General features: G+C 39.0%; 1 protein-coding gene across 1 annotated transcript in view; it reads left to right on the top strand.

Annotated features, from left to right (window-relative positions):
• Tsga10 (testis specific 10) overlaps positions 1–15,481 on the top strand; it is an 89,825-nt gene extending 74,344 nt beyond the window's left edge. Inside the window, exons 17-20 of the mRNA XM_057751269.1 lie at positions 7,525–7,727; positions 9,717–9,821; positions 10,148–10,294; positions 13,532–15,481. Of these exons, the coding sequence (XP_057607252.1) occupies positions 7,525–7,727; positions 9,717–9,821; positions 10,148–10,294; positions 13,532–13,556 (480 nt within the window). The 3' untranslated portion in view covers positions 13,557–15,481. The remainder of the gene's footprint in view (positions 1–7,524; positions 7,728–9,716; positions 9,822–10,147; positions 10,295–13,531) is intronic.
• The last annotated feature ends 489 nt before the right edge of the window (positions 15,482–15,970 follow it).

Raw genomic sequence — 15,970 nt, 5'->3', positions numbered from 1 at the left:
ACCTCTGAACTGTAAGCCCCCAATAAACATTTTCTTCTATAAGAGGCCTTGGTCATGGTATCTTACCACAGCAGCAGAAGGTATCTGAGACTATATGATTTTAAGGTGATAATTTTGCATCTAATTTAACAAATTATGCAGAGTACCTGTTACCTAGTTTTCCTTAGTGATTACATCTTACAAAACTATAGCCTGATATAATTTTAGTATTAACATTGATCCAGGAAAAAACAAGAGACTTTCCATTGCAGAATCTATCATATTTCACTCTTGTGAATTTACAAAGTTCTTTACTGAATCCTATCTTTATGCTTCTTAACCTCTGTGAGCCATTAACCAGTTCCTCACTTCTGTAATTTTATCATTTCAAGATCCAGTAACAATGGGGAATATAGTCATATGTTTCTTTTCCACCCAACTGTTTCCAAATAACCAGCATCCACTTCCAAAATAATTGACTCAGAGGCTTAATATAAAGTATAAATGCACAGCCAATAGCTCATGCTTATTACTAACTAGATCTTAACATTTTAAGTTAATTTATATCCCTTATTTATGCTCTGCTATGTAGTGGTACCTTATTAGGATGCCATATTTATCTCCTGCTCCCTCTTCAACTGGTTGGTGTCTTGTGACTCTGCCATTCTCCTTCCTATCATCTTTAGTTTGGTTGCCCTGCCTATAGTTCCTGCCTGCAATTCAAGTGATAAACTTTTACAGTGTAAAAGAGGATTATTCCAGAGCATTTCCCCCTTTTTGTCTAATTAAAAAGAAAGGTTTTAACTTTAGCATAGTAAGATTATATACAACAAAAACAATTATCGGGTAAGAATCACAGTTACAATATCTAGTCTATTTGTATTTGGCAAAATTAGAGAAGATACTCTATTACCTATCTTACCTTTGTGAATCCAAAGTTTTATACCTAATTTGTCTTTTATCATAACCAAAGAAAAATATAACTATCTAGTCTTCAACTTAATCAAAGACCCCAGAAGGGTGAAATGACAAGGACCTCAAGCTATCTGGACAGCCACCTAAAGTTTCTCTTTAATACTGGGTCACCCAACTCTGGCCTACAGGCGTAGCGTGTCTGACAGACTTTCCTGTGAATAAGGGTGTAGTAATATTTTGTTTGTGTTTTAACAAATAAAGCTTGCCTGAGTGCAGAGCTAAGCCACCAGAGGCCAGGGAAGTGGTGGCACACATCTTTGATCCCAGAACTTGGGAGACAGAGGCAGAAAGATCTCTGTTAGTTTAAGATCACCCTGGGCTACATGAGATTAAATCTGTCTAAAAGAGAAACATCTCACACAAAGTAATCTCAGCACTTGGGATCCCATGCATTTAATCCCAGCACTAGGGGGCTGGAGACAGAGTGATATGACTGGGTGGAGAGAGGAATATAAGGCAGGAAGAGACAGGAGCTCATTGCAGTCTGAGTATGCAGTCTGAGGTACAGTCTGAAGCAGTCAGTCATAGGACACAGTCTTCTAAGCATAAGATCACCTTTTTGGTCTGAGGATTTGGTAGAGGTAAAAGGTTTCTCTAGTGGCTGGCTGTACTGTTTCACCCCTGGTAGCTGACTTCAAGCTTTTACTATTAAGAACAATTGGAATTCGTGCTATATAAGGGAATTTTGAAGGACTGTCTTACCTTGTCTTGGAAAAGTTCAAAAGTCACCTTTTTTTGCGTCCTTCATGTCCAGTTTGGACAGTAACTGTCATCAGTTGAGACAAGGGCAGTTTCTTTGCCCACAGGGCTAGCTTTTACCATAACAAAAACAAACACAATACAGAGTTTCTTTGATGGCCATCATCTTCTCTGAAGTGCATTAGTGCTGCCAGGAGGGCATGTGTCTTATTGCTATAAAAACCTTATGTTATTAAAACATCTTAAATACCATATTCTGTAGATCATTGAAGTGTTTAAAGATCATTTATCTAAATATATCTGTGTATGACCTTGAAAGCATACCTAACTTGACTATAAGGTTGACTTTTATAGAACACTATTAGTCTGTATTTTTAATCATACATTACATTTTAAATGAGCTATATAATCACCATACCTTAAATAAGAGTAGAAATATACATACAGCATAACAAAATTAACTTTAAATTTGTATCAATAAACCAAAATCTATACCAATGTTAAATATCCTGAGATTAATAGCTGTTCTTTTGGATTAAAATAGAGTCAATAATTTATTCTTTTATCCTATTTCTATATCATATGCCCCTTCTTTTAGAAAGAGATCTCTGAACTTAACTCTTTTATTTAGCCTTTTTTTTTACTATGACCAATAACAATTTGTAACCAACCCCATAAACAAACATCCATAATCCAATTTTTGGGAATGTCGTCATAGTTCTCTAGCCTACTTCCTGCCAATTGGGAGTACTGGTAATCTTTGGGGGACACTGGGAAAATTTAGGATTATGATCAAGTCCTGACTGGAGTATTCTGTGAGACTGAATCATCTCAGTCAGTTTTCCTTGAGGCTGTTCTGAATAAAGAAATCAGAGGAAATTGCAACAGAGGCAATCTGAGATGTTGGATCATGTGGACCATGTACTCCCACTGGAGATATTTCAGGAGGTCTTCCTCTATCAAAGCTAATTTTTTTTAACCCAGAATGAATTCACAGTCTCTCATTTCCTGTGGAAACAAATACATAACCTCTTTCCCAAAGTAACATATCTTTTGACTTAAATTTTGAAGTCAAGATATTTTTAAAATATATAGGTTGGTTTAATCTATCAGCTTTCATAATCAAATGTCTCTTAACAGTCAAAAATTTTAAAGACAACACAATAATATATATATAATACAGACTCTCTGTGTATTTTCCATCTTTACATGACTTATTTCCTTTATATTACTCTACTCCCCTTTTTAAGGACTTTATTATTTTAAAACAATGTTTTTAGATATAAGACTGTATCTTATATCTTTCTCTTTCCTCTCCTAAGCTCGCACACATTTTCTTTTTTTTTTTAAGCCACCTAGGTTCTTTTATTTTTTTTATTGTTTATTTATTTATTAAAGATTTCTGCCTTCTCCCCGCCACCACCTCCCATTTCCCTCCCCCTCCCCCATCAAGTCCCCCTCCCTCATCATCCCTAAGAGTAATCCGGGTTCCCTGCCCTGTGGGAAGTCCAAGGACCACCCACCTCCATCCAGGTCTAGTAAGGTGAGCATCCAAACTGCCTAGGCTCCCACAAAGCCAGTATGTCACACACATTTTCAAGCACACTGTCATGATAGGAAGTATGGGGACATGCAGGCAGACATGGTGCTAGAGAAGGATCTGAGAATTCTACATCCAGATCGATAATCAGCAGGAAGAGAAACTAAGACACACTGGCCACACTTCCTCCAACAATGCTACACTTCCTCCAACAAAGCCATATTTCCTAATAGTGTCACTATGAACCGGTGGGGGCCATTTTCCTTTAAACCACCACACTGGATAAACCTCTAAACAAATATAAATCTTGAAATAGTAATTTGAAATGTTCCAGAAAGCAAATTGAGGCCTAGATTGCTTTGGGTGTGAATTCTCTTAAAGATATGCAGATACAAAAATGTGTAACTCTTTGGAAGATAAGGAGAACATTTCTCAACACATCCTCGGACTCCAATATGATGCTTAAATGAAGTAGCATGATAGGTGTTTCTGTGTTACACACATATGCACACACACACACACACACACATTGTACTGAACCTGTTTGGTGTTGCTAATATCTACATATGTTTGGGGATGACCATTTGAGATGGGATAATGTGCCAGTGTGTTTGTTCCTTGGGGTGGGTTCTTGTGGGGTTTCCTCAGTTCACAGAATCATGTCAACTAGTGTCATCGTTTAGATATTGTTTAAGCAACTCTACTTTTGAGATTTTTGTGGATGTATTTTGAAAGGATGAAAATTTTCTAACAGATTTTGATAATGACTAATATTTGGTAATAGTAATATATTAGAAGTTATTGAATTGAATACTTTAAGTGTATGAGTTATAAGGTATATTAACAATACCCCAATAAAATTGCTGTCAAAAAGTGCTGCTTTATTTTGTAGCTTTGTCAGCAAATTATAGAAGATTGTTCTTGTCCTTTTCATGTTGTCATCCTGACAACAAAGTTACCAGTTTGACAGTCTGGAACAGTGTCTGGTTGGCTTTAAACTGAACTGAAAACCTTTAGAAATATCTAGATGTATTTTTGGGTTGTTATGACCAGAGTGGGGAATGCTGCTGGCATCTAGTAAGTAGAGGTCAGGGACAGTGCTAAGCATCCTGTAATACTTGAGAGCAGCTCCATAAGCAGAGTTACTCAAATTAAAGTGTGTTTGTCAGGGTACGTTGGGTGTCAGGGTGGGAAACTCTGAACTAGAAATAGCACCTTGTTTCATTTTATATGTTAGACTACTAGCAAGGCTTCCTGGTTTGCTTTTCTGTTACTGCCATAAATGCCACGATCAAAAGCAATTTAGAGGAGGAAAGAGGTTATTTTCTCTTATGCTTTCAAGTTACAGTCCATTGTAAAGAGAAGTCAGGAAAGGAACTCAAGACAGGAACCTGGACCAGAAACAATGGAGGAACACTGCTTACTGGATTGTTCTTTTTTGCTCATTCTGCTTGCTTTCTTTTCTTTTCTTTTCTTTTCTTTTCTTTTCTTTTTTCTTTCTCTCTTAATTGTTTTTATTTTGTATGTATTGGTGTTGTGGTTTGAATAAAAATGGCCCCCATAGGCTCATAAATTTGAATATTTGGTTCTTAGTTGATGGACTTTTTAGGAAGGATTGGGAGGTGTGACCTTATTGGAGAAGGTATGTCATTGGGATTGGGCTTTGAGTTTTCAAAAACCCACTACCAGGCCCAGTTTCCCGTGCTTCTATCTTTAGATCAGAATAAGTTCTCAGTTTCTGCTTCAGTGCCATGCCTGCCTACCTGCCACCATGCTCCCCACCATGATGATCATGGACTAATCCTCCGAAGCTGTTAGCAAATGCTTTCTTTTATAAATTGTGTTTGTCATGGCGACTCTTCACAGCAACAGAACAGTAACTAAGACAGGTGTTTTGCCTGCATGTATGTCTATAAACCACTTTCATGCCTGTTACCTGTGGGGGCCAGAAAGAGGTGTTGGATATCCTAGAACTGGAGTTACAGACAGTTGTGAGCTGACATGTGGGTGATGGGAATTAAACTCAGGTCCTCTGGAAGAGCAGCCTCTGCCATTAACATCTCTCCAGCCCCTCATGTAGCTTTCTAATACATCCAAGGCTCACCTGCCTAAGGATGGTACTGCCTACAGTGGGATGGGTCTTCCATGTCAATCATCCATCTGTATGATTGGTCATAGATCAATCTGATTGAGATAACTCTTCAAATGAAGTTCCTTCTTCCCAATTTGCTGTAGGTTGTAAAAAGATGACAATAAAAACTTGCCAGTACAATTCAGCCCTTGTCAACTTAAACGCAAACACATCACTATTTAACTGTAACCTTTCCTTGCTTTGTTGTCAAGATTACATGTTAATGTTAGACATGTTAATGTAAGACAAAATACAATCCAACTTTTAGAAGTCCCACAGTCTTTAAATTTTTTAATACTTTTAAATCATAAGGTCTCTTTAAGAATCCAAAGTATTTTGTCTATGGACTCCTATAAAATTAAAAAACAGGTTAAATACTTCTTGTTCCAAAAGAGAAGAATCAGGGTATAGGAATAATCAGATTAAAGAAAAGCCCCAAATTACCAATATAAATAAAATCATGTAGCCCCTTGTTCAGCATTTTGGGCTTAAATATAATTTTCTGGGCTCAAGAGGACTTGGACAGCCGATGTGTCCAACTCAGCCATACCCAAAACAAATAATTTGTTTCCAGGGCTCAAGATGTCTCTACTACACTGTCTTTAGCAGATGTATCATGGTCTTGGCGTCTCCATTGCAACTTAGGCTTCACCTTCAGTAGTGACCTCTCTTGGGGATTCTGAGACTAACATACTGTTGCAAGCCTCAGTTTCTCTTTATGATCCCTTTAACCCTGGGGTCTTCATTGGAACTGAAGCTACAAGACCTTCACTAATGACCTCTTATAGCTTCCCTGAGAGAGACTCAGTTCCTGTTAGACAAGGCCAAGCCCCAGCTCCTCTCCATGACACTTCCATGCCTTCAAAACCAGTACCATGTGAATGACTCATACACATTGCCAAGTTCAGCTGCCAGCTTGTGGTATTTCCTTCATCCCGTTGACTGCAGCTTCTGTGCACTTACTCTGAGTTCCTATTCACAGGAGACGCCACCTTCATAAAGCTGGTCTGTTATTAATCCTAGATATTCTTCTGCCATAGATTACCATCATCCATTGTCCCAGTAAGCACAGATTCTTAGTCCAAAATACCACATAAATGGCCGAGATAGGGTCTTTACTTCCCTTGAAACTTCTGGTTAGTTTTATTGTCATCTTGGAACAACCTCGAGTCACCTGGGAAGAGAACACTTCAATTGAAGAATTGCCTGGATCATATTTGCCTGTGGGAGGTGTCTTGATGATTATTGATGTGGGAGGACCCAGCCCACAGTGGGTAGTGACACCCCTGGGCAGGTGGCCCTGGATTGTATAAGGAAGCTGACTGAGCCTGAACAGGAGAGAGCCAGTAAGCAGCGTTCCTCATGGTTTCTGCTCCTATGTCATTCAGTAACACTGTCACTTGAATGTATCAGACAGATGAATCCACTCCAGGTTGGCTTTGGTCATGGTGTTTATCACAGCCACAGAAAGTGAACTGGAACAGAGTTTCCTTTTTTTCCCATGTATTTGCTATTTAATTGTATTTCTTCTTTTGAAAAATTTATGATCATTATTTTTCATTCCTCAATTTGTGTGAGTTCATTTACTAACTCAGGAAGTTCTTTCCCTCTCTGTCCACTGAGGTGCCTGCCCCTCCCCTAGCAACTTCATTTTTATTGACTTTTAAAGTTTGTCTTTCATAACTAGCTTCTTAAATGCATATAAAATTTATCATAACATGTATTATTGATAAGAAATCATGCTTTCTTTTAACTGATAATCGTCCATTTGAAGAAATATTTCGTTTACTGAGAATATTTTGAGCTCAGGATACCTTGTAAGGCACAAGTTTTCCCTAGGTGCATGAGAGAGATGGGATGTGTGTCTACTCTTCATACTCTTGTCCTCCAGAGGACAAGGCTATGTCAAAGGGCACTTAGATGTCCTCATCCAGTGCCAGATAATGTCAGTTATGCAGAACTATGTAAAAAGTCTCAAAACTGGAAATGGAAATTGGTTGCAGTTCGAGGCTGATAGAACTTTTAAATTAGTGAATTATTTGATATGGCCTGAGGGGTGGGGAGAGTGACCCTACATGTGTGTTGTGGTGTGTGCAGATGTTAAAGGGCAACAACTTCACGGTGAGAAATTTAAAGTCACGTGTTCCTGATAACAAAGTGAGTGGATGGGAGTAAGCCTGGATGTCTTCCCGTCACCCAGATGGAGAATGAGTTGGATTCCGCGCGCTCTGAAATAGAACTGCTCAGGAGTCAGATGACAAACGAGAGGATCTCCATGCAGAATCTAGAGGCTTTGCTGGTGGCCAACCGAGACAAAGAGTACCAGTCCCAGATAGCGCTGCAGGAAAAGGAGTCTGAGATCCAGCTTCTGAAGGAGCACCTTTGCCTGGCAGAGAACAAAATGTGAGTCGGCTGCAGCGTCGCAGCGCCTCATAACTGAGGAGAATTTTAAAGGCAGGTCTGGAGGTTGGAGCCCACAATTGGCCATTAATTAGACTGAGAATCAGGAGTATTGTGATTTGCCTAAGATTTAAAACTGTGGTAGAGTTTTTCTAACCTAAGATTTCTAAATGTAACAGTCTCTGCTGATTGTTTTGAATGTAATAGATAGTCTGATCTAAAATATTGTCTTTAGGACATGTAAAGACAGCACTCTGAAACTTGGGACTTTTGCATTTATAGGTTGTCTGGCATTGCTGTCTGTCTCTCTATTTGTCACATCATAGTCCCCTGTGTCTATAAGGGTATATACTGATGCCCAGAAGAACTGAACCCACTAAACCCTGAGCACACCCTCAGAATTTTTATCTTACCCCAATAATACTTAGCTTGATATTCAAGTGGAAACATCTGCCTGGGTATTGAAAGTTTATTAAAATTGGTCACCTCTGAGGAACAATATTATGAGCAAAGGAACCAAGACCATGATGGGGAAACCCAAAGAAGCAGATGACCCGGGCCGGTGGGAGCTCACTGACTCCCGACTCACAGCTAGAGAACCTGCAAAGACTGAACTAGGCCCTCTGAATGTGGGTGGCAGTTGTGTGGCTTGGGTATTTTGTGGAGCCACTAGCAGTGGAACCAGTATTGATCCCTAATACTGGCTCTTTGGAGCCTATTCTGTATGAAGGAATACCTTGCTGGCCTAGATACAGTGGGGGAGGGCCTTGGTCCTGCCTCAAGTGATATGGCAGACTTTGTTGATTCCCCATGGGAGGGCTCACCCTTTCTGAGGAGTGGATGGGGGTGGCATGGCGGTAGGTAGGGGGAGAAGAAGGATGGGAAGGAGAAGGAACTGGGATTGGTATATAAAATAAGATTGTTAAAAAAAAAAAAGTGGTCACCTCTAATGAAAGCTCAGCCTCTGTGGCCCATCCATAGCACGTGTCACCCTGCCCATCTTCACACCTGAGCCTGGTATCTGGGAGCATGGTGCTCATTTTCTCAGCAGTCAGCCACTCCTAGGAGCCCTTGGCCATCAGGGACCCTCAAGCCAGGGGATAGTTTCCTCTTGGGTCTTCTTGACTGTGATTGAGTCATTCTTGTCAGTTCCATTCAATGAGGCTGTTGTGATACCTTCAGCAGGTCCTCAGGGTCCCTTCCTCAGACTTAGTAAAGAGGCAGAGGATGTATTCCATTTTAGACTGCTGCTAAATATTGTGACATGGAGCTGGCCAATGTGGGAAACTTCCATAAAAAGTATGTTTATAAAGAGCATTTACATAAATGAATAACATAGATAGATGATACATTTGTGTATATAGAAACAGAGATAAGAAGGTTTGATTAACTGAGCAGGATTGGGATCGCTGAGGCTTTTTAAGTAATAATGCTTGTACTTCAAATATATCTAAAACATGCCCTTGAATTTGCCCATAAAAATCACAGTGTGAAGCTGAGGATATAGATTGGTCAGTAAGATGCCTGCTATGCAAACATAATGATCTGAGTTTGGATCCCCAGCATCCATGTAAATGCCAGGAGCAACAGTATGCAGCTATAACCCCAGCACTGGGGGAGTGGAAACAGACAGATCCCTGAAACTCATTGACCAAACAGCATAGTCAGATGGATGAACTCCAGGTTCAGCTGGGAGACCCGTTAAAAAAATAGTGGAGAGTGATTGAGTAAAATACCCAAAGTCAGCCTCTGGCCTGCCCCAACACATATATGCAGTATGCACACAAACAGGAGCAAGTCCAACATGTGTACAGAGAGAGAGAAAGAGAGAGAGAGAGAGAGAGAGAGAGAGAGAGAGAGAGAGAGAGAGAGAGAGAGAGAGAGAGAGACATTGGATCCAGCTAAGATGCTATTGTCAATATGGTTTAATATACTTTTGGAGTCACAGGCTATTTTGATTTTAATCAGCTATCACTCTTTTCTTTTGCATAGGGCTATCCAGAGTAGAGATGTGGCCCAGTTCAGAAATGTTGTAACACAGTTGGAAGCAGATTTGGACATTACTAAAAGACAGCTAGGGACAGAACGATTTGAAAGGTAAGTCAATCCCTGTGCAATGCTCTGCCTAAACATGTTCCTTAGCTAGCAGTAGGTTATATTTTGTTAGGTCTCTGTGTGTACGTACATGTGGGTTTTGTTCGTTAGTTTTCAAGACAGAGTCTCGCTCTATCCCAGGCTAGCCTCAGACTGATGATCCTCCTGTCTCTGCCTCCAGAATGCTAGTGTTATAGGTGTTCTGGCTCAGTAAGAGGTTTATTATTTCATCACGGGTAGATTTTAATGTTTGAGTTGAGCTACAGTTTTATGATAGGTTTAATAATGTCACTGAATGTAAGTTTAAAGGCCTCACTATTTTGCTCTAGGGAAAGGGCTGTCCAAGAACTTCGCCGCCAGAATTACTCAAGTAATGCTTATCATTTGAGTTCAGTGAAGCCAAATACAAAGTGTCACTCACCAGAACGTGCTCACCATCGATCTCCTGACCGAGGCCTCGACCGATCATTGGAAGAGTAAGTGTGCACAGGACCCTGGGCACATGTAGCAGTGCTCACAAGGAGATTTGAGGGAGCAAGGAGACTGATATTAAAACTGATTGCTAAGTTGTGGTGGCACAAAAAGAAAGGGTTTTATCTATAAATGAGTTTTATATGAATATTGTATGAGAATGAAATAACTCTAAGGTTTATCTAATACTTATTCATAGTGTTTCATTTATTTTTTTGTGATACTGGGAATCAAAGCTAAGGCCTCATACATGATAGACAAGCACTGTACATTGAACTGCGTCATTAGCCTATATGCTATACTGTCAAAGTCTGAATTCCTGTTTACTTCTGTATTATTTTCCATGTGCATTTATTACAAAATGTGGGCTAATTGCTATTGCACCATAGAATAAATAGGAAAGTATTTACTACTTTTATTTTAGATTTATTGTTATATTTCACAAATGTTTAAAAATTTATCTGGGAATAATTTATAATTTGTATGAAGTTACAAAAGTAAAAATATCTCTCAATCCACTGTTGCTAAATTTTGTCCTATTTGTTTTATTATATACAGAAATGTCTCATGTCCCTACACTACTACATGTTTCCCCATCACACTTATTTCTCTCTCTCTGGAAAAGCAGCCAGTACCTCCAGTTCCAAAGCATCCTCACGGACCGCTGTCTTGTGGTTCCCCAGTTTGTATCTGTATATTCCGATGTTACTGTGAGAGCTGAGGCCCAACACCAGCGGTGTAGTCAACATTCCTGACTGACTTGCTCAGCCCAGAGTGTCTGACGTGACCTCTGGATTTCTGCAGCATCATCAGTTCAGTAAATAGACTGATTAGAAAGTTCAGGATCTGTTTGCAGGCCATCATTTCTACCTTTTTAGCGTACCTTTCCCAAGTACTGGGGACATTTAGCCAAATGCCAAGTTCATGATTGACTTAAATTTGTTCTTTTATTTCCCCATGATCCACTGATACCTCATTATGACCAGTTGTGGTCACAATGTATCTTCTGTAATAGTCTAAAAATACTAAAAATGAAATATTTAAAAATACCCCCTCCCAATTAAAAAGTTATTTTATATATGGGTATTTTCCCTGCATGTGTGTATGTGTACCAGTGATGTGTCTGGTGCTTGCAGAGGCCAGAAGGGGGCATCAGGTCCCCTGAAACTGGAGGTATACAAAGTTGCGAACCATCCTGCAGAATCAAAGCCTAGTCAGCCCTAGGGATTCCTGTTTCTGCCTCCCCATCACCGAGATTACAAATGTAAACCATCATGCCCAGCTTTTTTTTTTTTTTTTTTTTTTTTTGAGCTCTATGGGTCAAACTAGAATCTTCATAAATATAAGGCAAGCACTTTATTGAATGAGCCATCTCCCCAGCCAATCCATCCTGGAGCTCAGTATCACTTGTGAACAGCCAGTTCCTGTTGACCACCTTCCAGGTCAGGCCCTTGAACTGAACTGAACTGAACTTGAAAGATGCCCTCCTCTTTCTTTTGGACAAATAGAACATCTGTCTGCTGGGTAGTCATGGCTCCAGCGGAACAGTCGTGGGGATCTCTTTCCTCTCTGCTTATGGTTCTTATTCTAGCACCAGTATTTATACCTCACATTGGCACAGCTCTGACAGGAGATGATTATTTTATATATGGCTTGTTGTTTTTTGCTGCACCAGAACTCTGAACTGTCTTCCTTCCTGTGGCATGTAACTTTTATGAAGTGTTCTTTTCTGAAACATTTACATTCTTTGTTTGGCCTGGTGTCTAAAACTCTGTATTCAAGGTGCTGATCCTTTTCTCTTACTGTCTCCACTTTCCTGGTAAATACCTCTACTCAGCTGTTTCTGGATCTCTCTGTCTTACTGTATATGTTTTATAAAGTATTGATTTATGTTTTGCTTTATAAGCTATTTGAAATTTTTTTACTAATTTAAAAAAGTTTAATTTTATACTGTTTCTGCAGCTGTTACATTTTGGTCTCAAATCCATCATAATATCTTATGTTTGCTGTTTATATTATTCTGTCTTCTGTATTTTCCCATTTGATCTTTTCATTTTTAAAAACTCAAATTTCTTGTAATAATTAGAAAGGTTTGTATCTTATCTGTTACTTTCATTATAATATGCCCTTAGCCCTTGTTTTAAAATTCATCTTTCACTGTCAACTTAAAATGTTATCCGTGAGCCTGGAGAGATGGCTAGGTAGTTAAGAGTGCCTGCTGCTCTTCCAGAGGCCCAAGTTCAATCCTGTCTTCTCTGCCCCTACTTCTCTCTCTTCCAGGTTGTCAAATAACTGATACCATACAGTAGGTAGCCTCTGGTGTTGACTTAGTCTCAGCATAATATATTTTGAGTCTTATCTAGAATCTTACATGTCTCTTTTAACTGCTGAGAAATATTTAATGTCCATCTATGGCTAAACCACAAGTAATTTTAATGGTTATTGTCTTAGAGGTAGCCATAAAGTAGAGCAGAGACTCCCAAATATATCTTTTCCAGTTCCTACAGCAATACCACCTCGAAAAATAGGAAATGGGCACTGGTATAAGTTATTACACAGGGTTTATTAATATTTCCCTAATGTATTCATTTGTGTGTGCATGCTTATACATACATGTGCAGTCTTTACATACACCTCTTGCTAATAACTAAAGACTGAGTTGTCCAATCAGTACCAAATAACTTACTTAGGAGATCTGAAGAAAGGAATACATGTGACAAGAAAGCAGAAGGGGCAACTGTTAGGGGATAAAGGGACCAGCAGATGGGAGAAGTGGGAATGAGGAGGGGGACACTGAGGCAGGGGTACAAAGAGAAACAGGTATAATAGCATATATGTGTGAAACACTAACTTAAAAGCATTAATTGTAAAAGACAGTCTTCCGTTGTGGTACCCATCGCTTTAAAGTTAGGATCTGTATCTCCTGTGTCCCTAGCAGAAGGCCTGCTAACTTTTTATCTGTACTATAATTCTCTCAGCTTGAGGATCCTGTGCAAATCCAGTCACATATAGAACACAACCTTTGAGTCTGGCTTTTTTCATTCAGAGTAATGTGCATGACAACCTTGCAGGTTGCACATGTCAGTGTGTCTTTCTTTCTGTGTTAAAGTATTCCATGGCATGAACAAATTCACTATATCCATTTCCCTTCACAGAGGCTGAAGGGGGAAACCCCAAGCGCTACTAAAGTATGCTAGAGTTATTGCATTTAAAACCTTAATCTGTTTTTTCTTCTATTATAGGAATCTTTGCTATAGAGATTTCTGACATGTGAAAAGATTCTCCACAGCCTTGGAAAGGTCAAAGATACAAACGGATTTTTTTTTTTTTTTTGCTATTTGATTGCATTTATCTTTTGAATGCTTGACAGTGTTAAATGTATTTATTGACTTTGTGCCTCTGAGTCTGTTCTCGAGTGCCATATCACAGTGATCTGGGGTGATTCATGCAAACAAAAAATGCACATGGCTCTTTCTATCCATACAGTAATAGTGAGTGTAAAATCTGCTTACTTCACTAGTGAGCACTGTTTTGTTAACTGTCCGGAGTAAATAAAGAAGCTTAAAAAAGAGGGAAAAGTGTTTTTACAAAACTGATTTCCTTTCCTTTCTTGCTATCTCAAATGACTGGTTGGTTAAATTTTTTTCTTTATGATTTATATTCTCATGGCTGGAAAAGCTGTGCTAACATGGGCACAGCCTAACACTGGCCTGGGACCCAGTATTGCATTTTGGAACCAACCTGACATGACTTCCATGCCACAGTTTATCTTCCAAGTAGGAGTGTGCCAGGGCTTTCAGCCCATGCTGTTGTAGCACACAGCCCCGTACCATGCGTTTTTGCAATTTTGTCTGCTCCTACTGTTGTTAGAAAGGTAGGTGATGATCTATCTATCCAAAATGTAAGATTTTTAAAAATCTGTATTTTTAATAAGTTTTCCTCAAAACATTAAAGTACTGCAATGAATTTTATTGCCATTTTATTATTTCCCCCCGTGGTAGCTGTCTGTAATCTATCTAGAGTGACAAGTTATTTCCCTCACCTGCATCTCTCAAGTCTCTTTTCTGTCCATAGGCTTTGATTTAATGTTGATATTAGAGCCTGAATGCTACTGTATTTTACTTATATAAGCTATTTGTATTCTTACATTTTAATAAAAAAGCAAGCCCTGTCATTAATAGTATTCCTATGATGGACAGTTTCTCATTGTATCTAGTCATTATTCAATATGGCAGTAGTGACAAGGGTAGTGGCCTCTTGAGATCTTATTTCATCATGACATACTCACTAGTACGCTGATCTTTATTATAAATTCATGTCACATGCTCACTTTAGTTTGGCCTTCCAGAACCTTAAGGCTTATTCATGAAGTTTTAGACAATCATTACAGACTGGCTAAAAAATGGATAAAGTACAGTACCTGCTCATAAATATTTTAAAGAATAGTATGCAGAATAGCTTTTCTGGCTCATATCAAATAAGATACTGATGTACATCTTGCAGAATTAACCTCTTAGGTAACCCAGTGACTTTGCCATTTGATCACCACAGCATTATTATTAATCTGGTCTCCTAGATAACCAACAAGAGCTGAGTATCACCTATGGAAAGCACTTGCCAGCTCGTACACAGAGTGCAGGGTGTTAGGAGAGGGGCATGGGAATAAAGCGTGTGAGAAAGTGTTTCAATACTTGATGAAAAGTATACAATGCTTGATTCGTGACATTGTTACATACTGTTTCAGAGGAAAGTTACATAGTATGGCACATACAAAGGGACCACTGTTATCTAAGGCAAAAGAAATCTCACCCAGTTATCTATTCAAACTTCAAAGACAAGATTTTTTATTAAGGTAATATTCAAGAATATTTGTTTGAAATGGGATTCTTGTCACTTGATATAAATAAATACTTAATAGCCTGTTGATGTGGTAGAGCCTGATTGTAAACACAGTATACCAAACATTCTTTCTTGGATAACAGCAACAGCAAAAATCTCCTGAAAAGGGCTCAGAGCACAGAAATGTTATGCTCAATACAAAGTGTCTACTCCTGCTGAAGTGAGTGTGTTGAGTAATTTAATTCATTGAGTAATTTAAAAACAGAAGTTTTGAGCTGGACATGCCTACAATTCTAGGACTTGGGAGCAGAGGCAGAATGGTTACCAAAAGTTTAAGGCCAGCCTGTACTATGTAGTGACTTCTAGGCTTGTCAGGGCTACGTGGAACCTATCTCAAAAAAAGTTTTTCAATTAAAAAGCACCCTTGGAATTCTTTTAGTCTCTTTGGTTAATATGAACCACCATTCAATTTTTCTTTAAGGAGTAGAAGTCATTAGCATGAGAATCTGTGCCAAAATTTGTAAGATAGAGTTTTTAAGGAATGGGTCTTAGCTTTTTGACCTGTAGATATAACTGTATGCATGTGTTTCAATGGTGGAGCTTGCTTCGTATATCCAAAGGCCCAGGTTCCAGTCCCGGCTTTAAAAATCACTACCATAGGAGTTCACCCATTAGAATTTAACAATAGGAATATTAGTTAATAGTGTTCAGACAGTATCAACTACATAACACACAGGTTGAAATTAACTAAAGTGTTGCTGAAGTCATGAGGATCTGATGCTCTCAGGGCCCTTATCAGTGTCAGCTCTTCTTTACTGCCTTCGATGCTTCTTCCCAGACAA

The sequence above is a fragment of the Chionomys nivalis genome, chromosome 19, assembly GCF_950005125.1.
Source record: "Chionomys nivalis chromosome 19, mChiNiv1.1, whole genome shotgun sequence".
NCBI classification, from domain to species: Eukaryota; Metazoa; Chordata; class Mammalia; order Rodentia; family Cricetidae; genus Chionomys; species Chionomys nivalis.
Note: the sequence above shows the minus strand (reverse complement) of the source record. Positions and strands in the feature narration are given on the sequence as shown.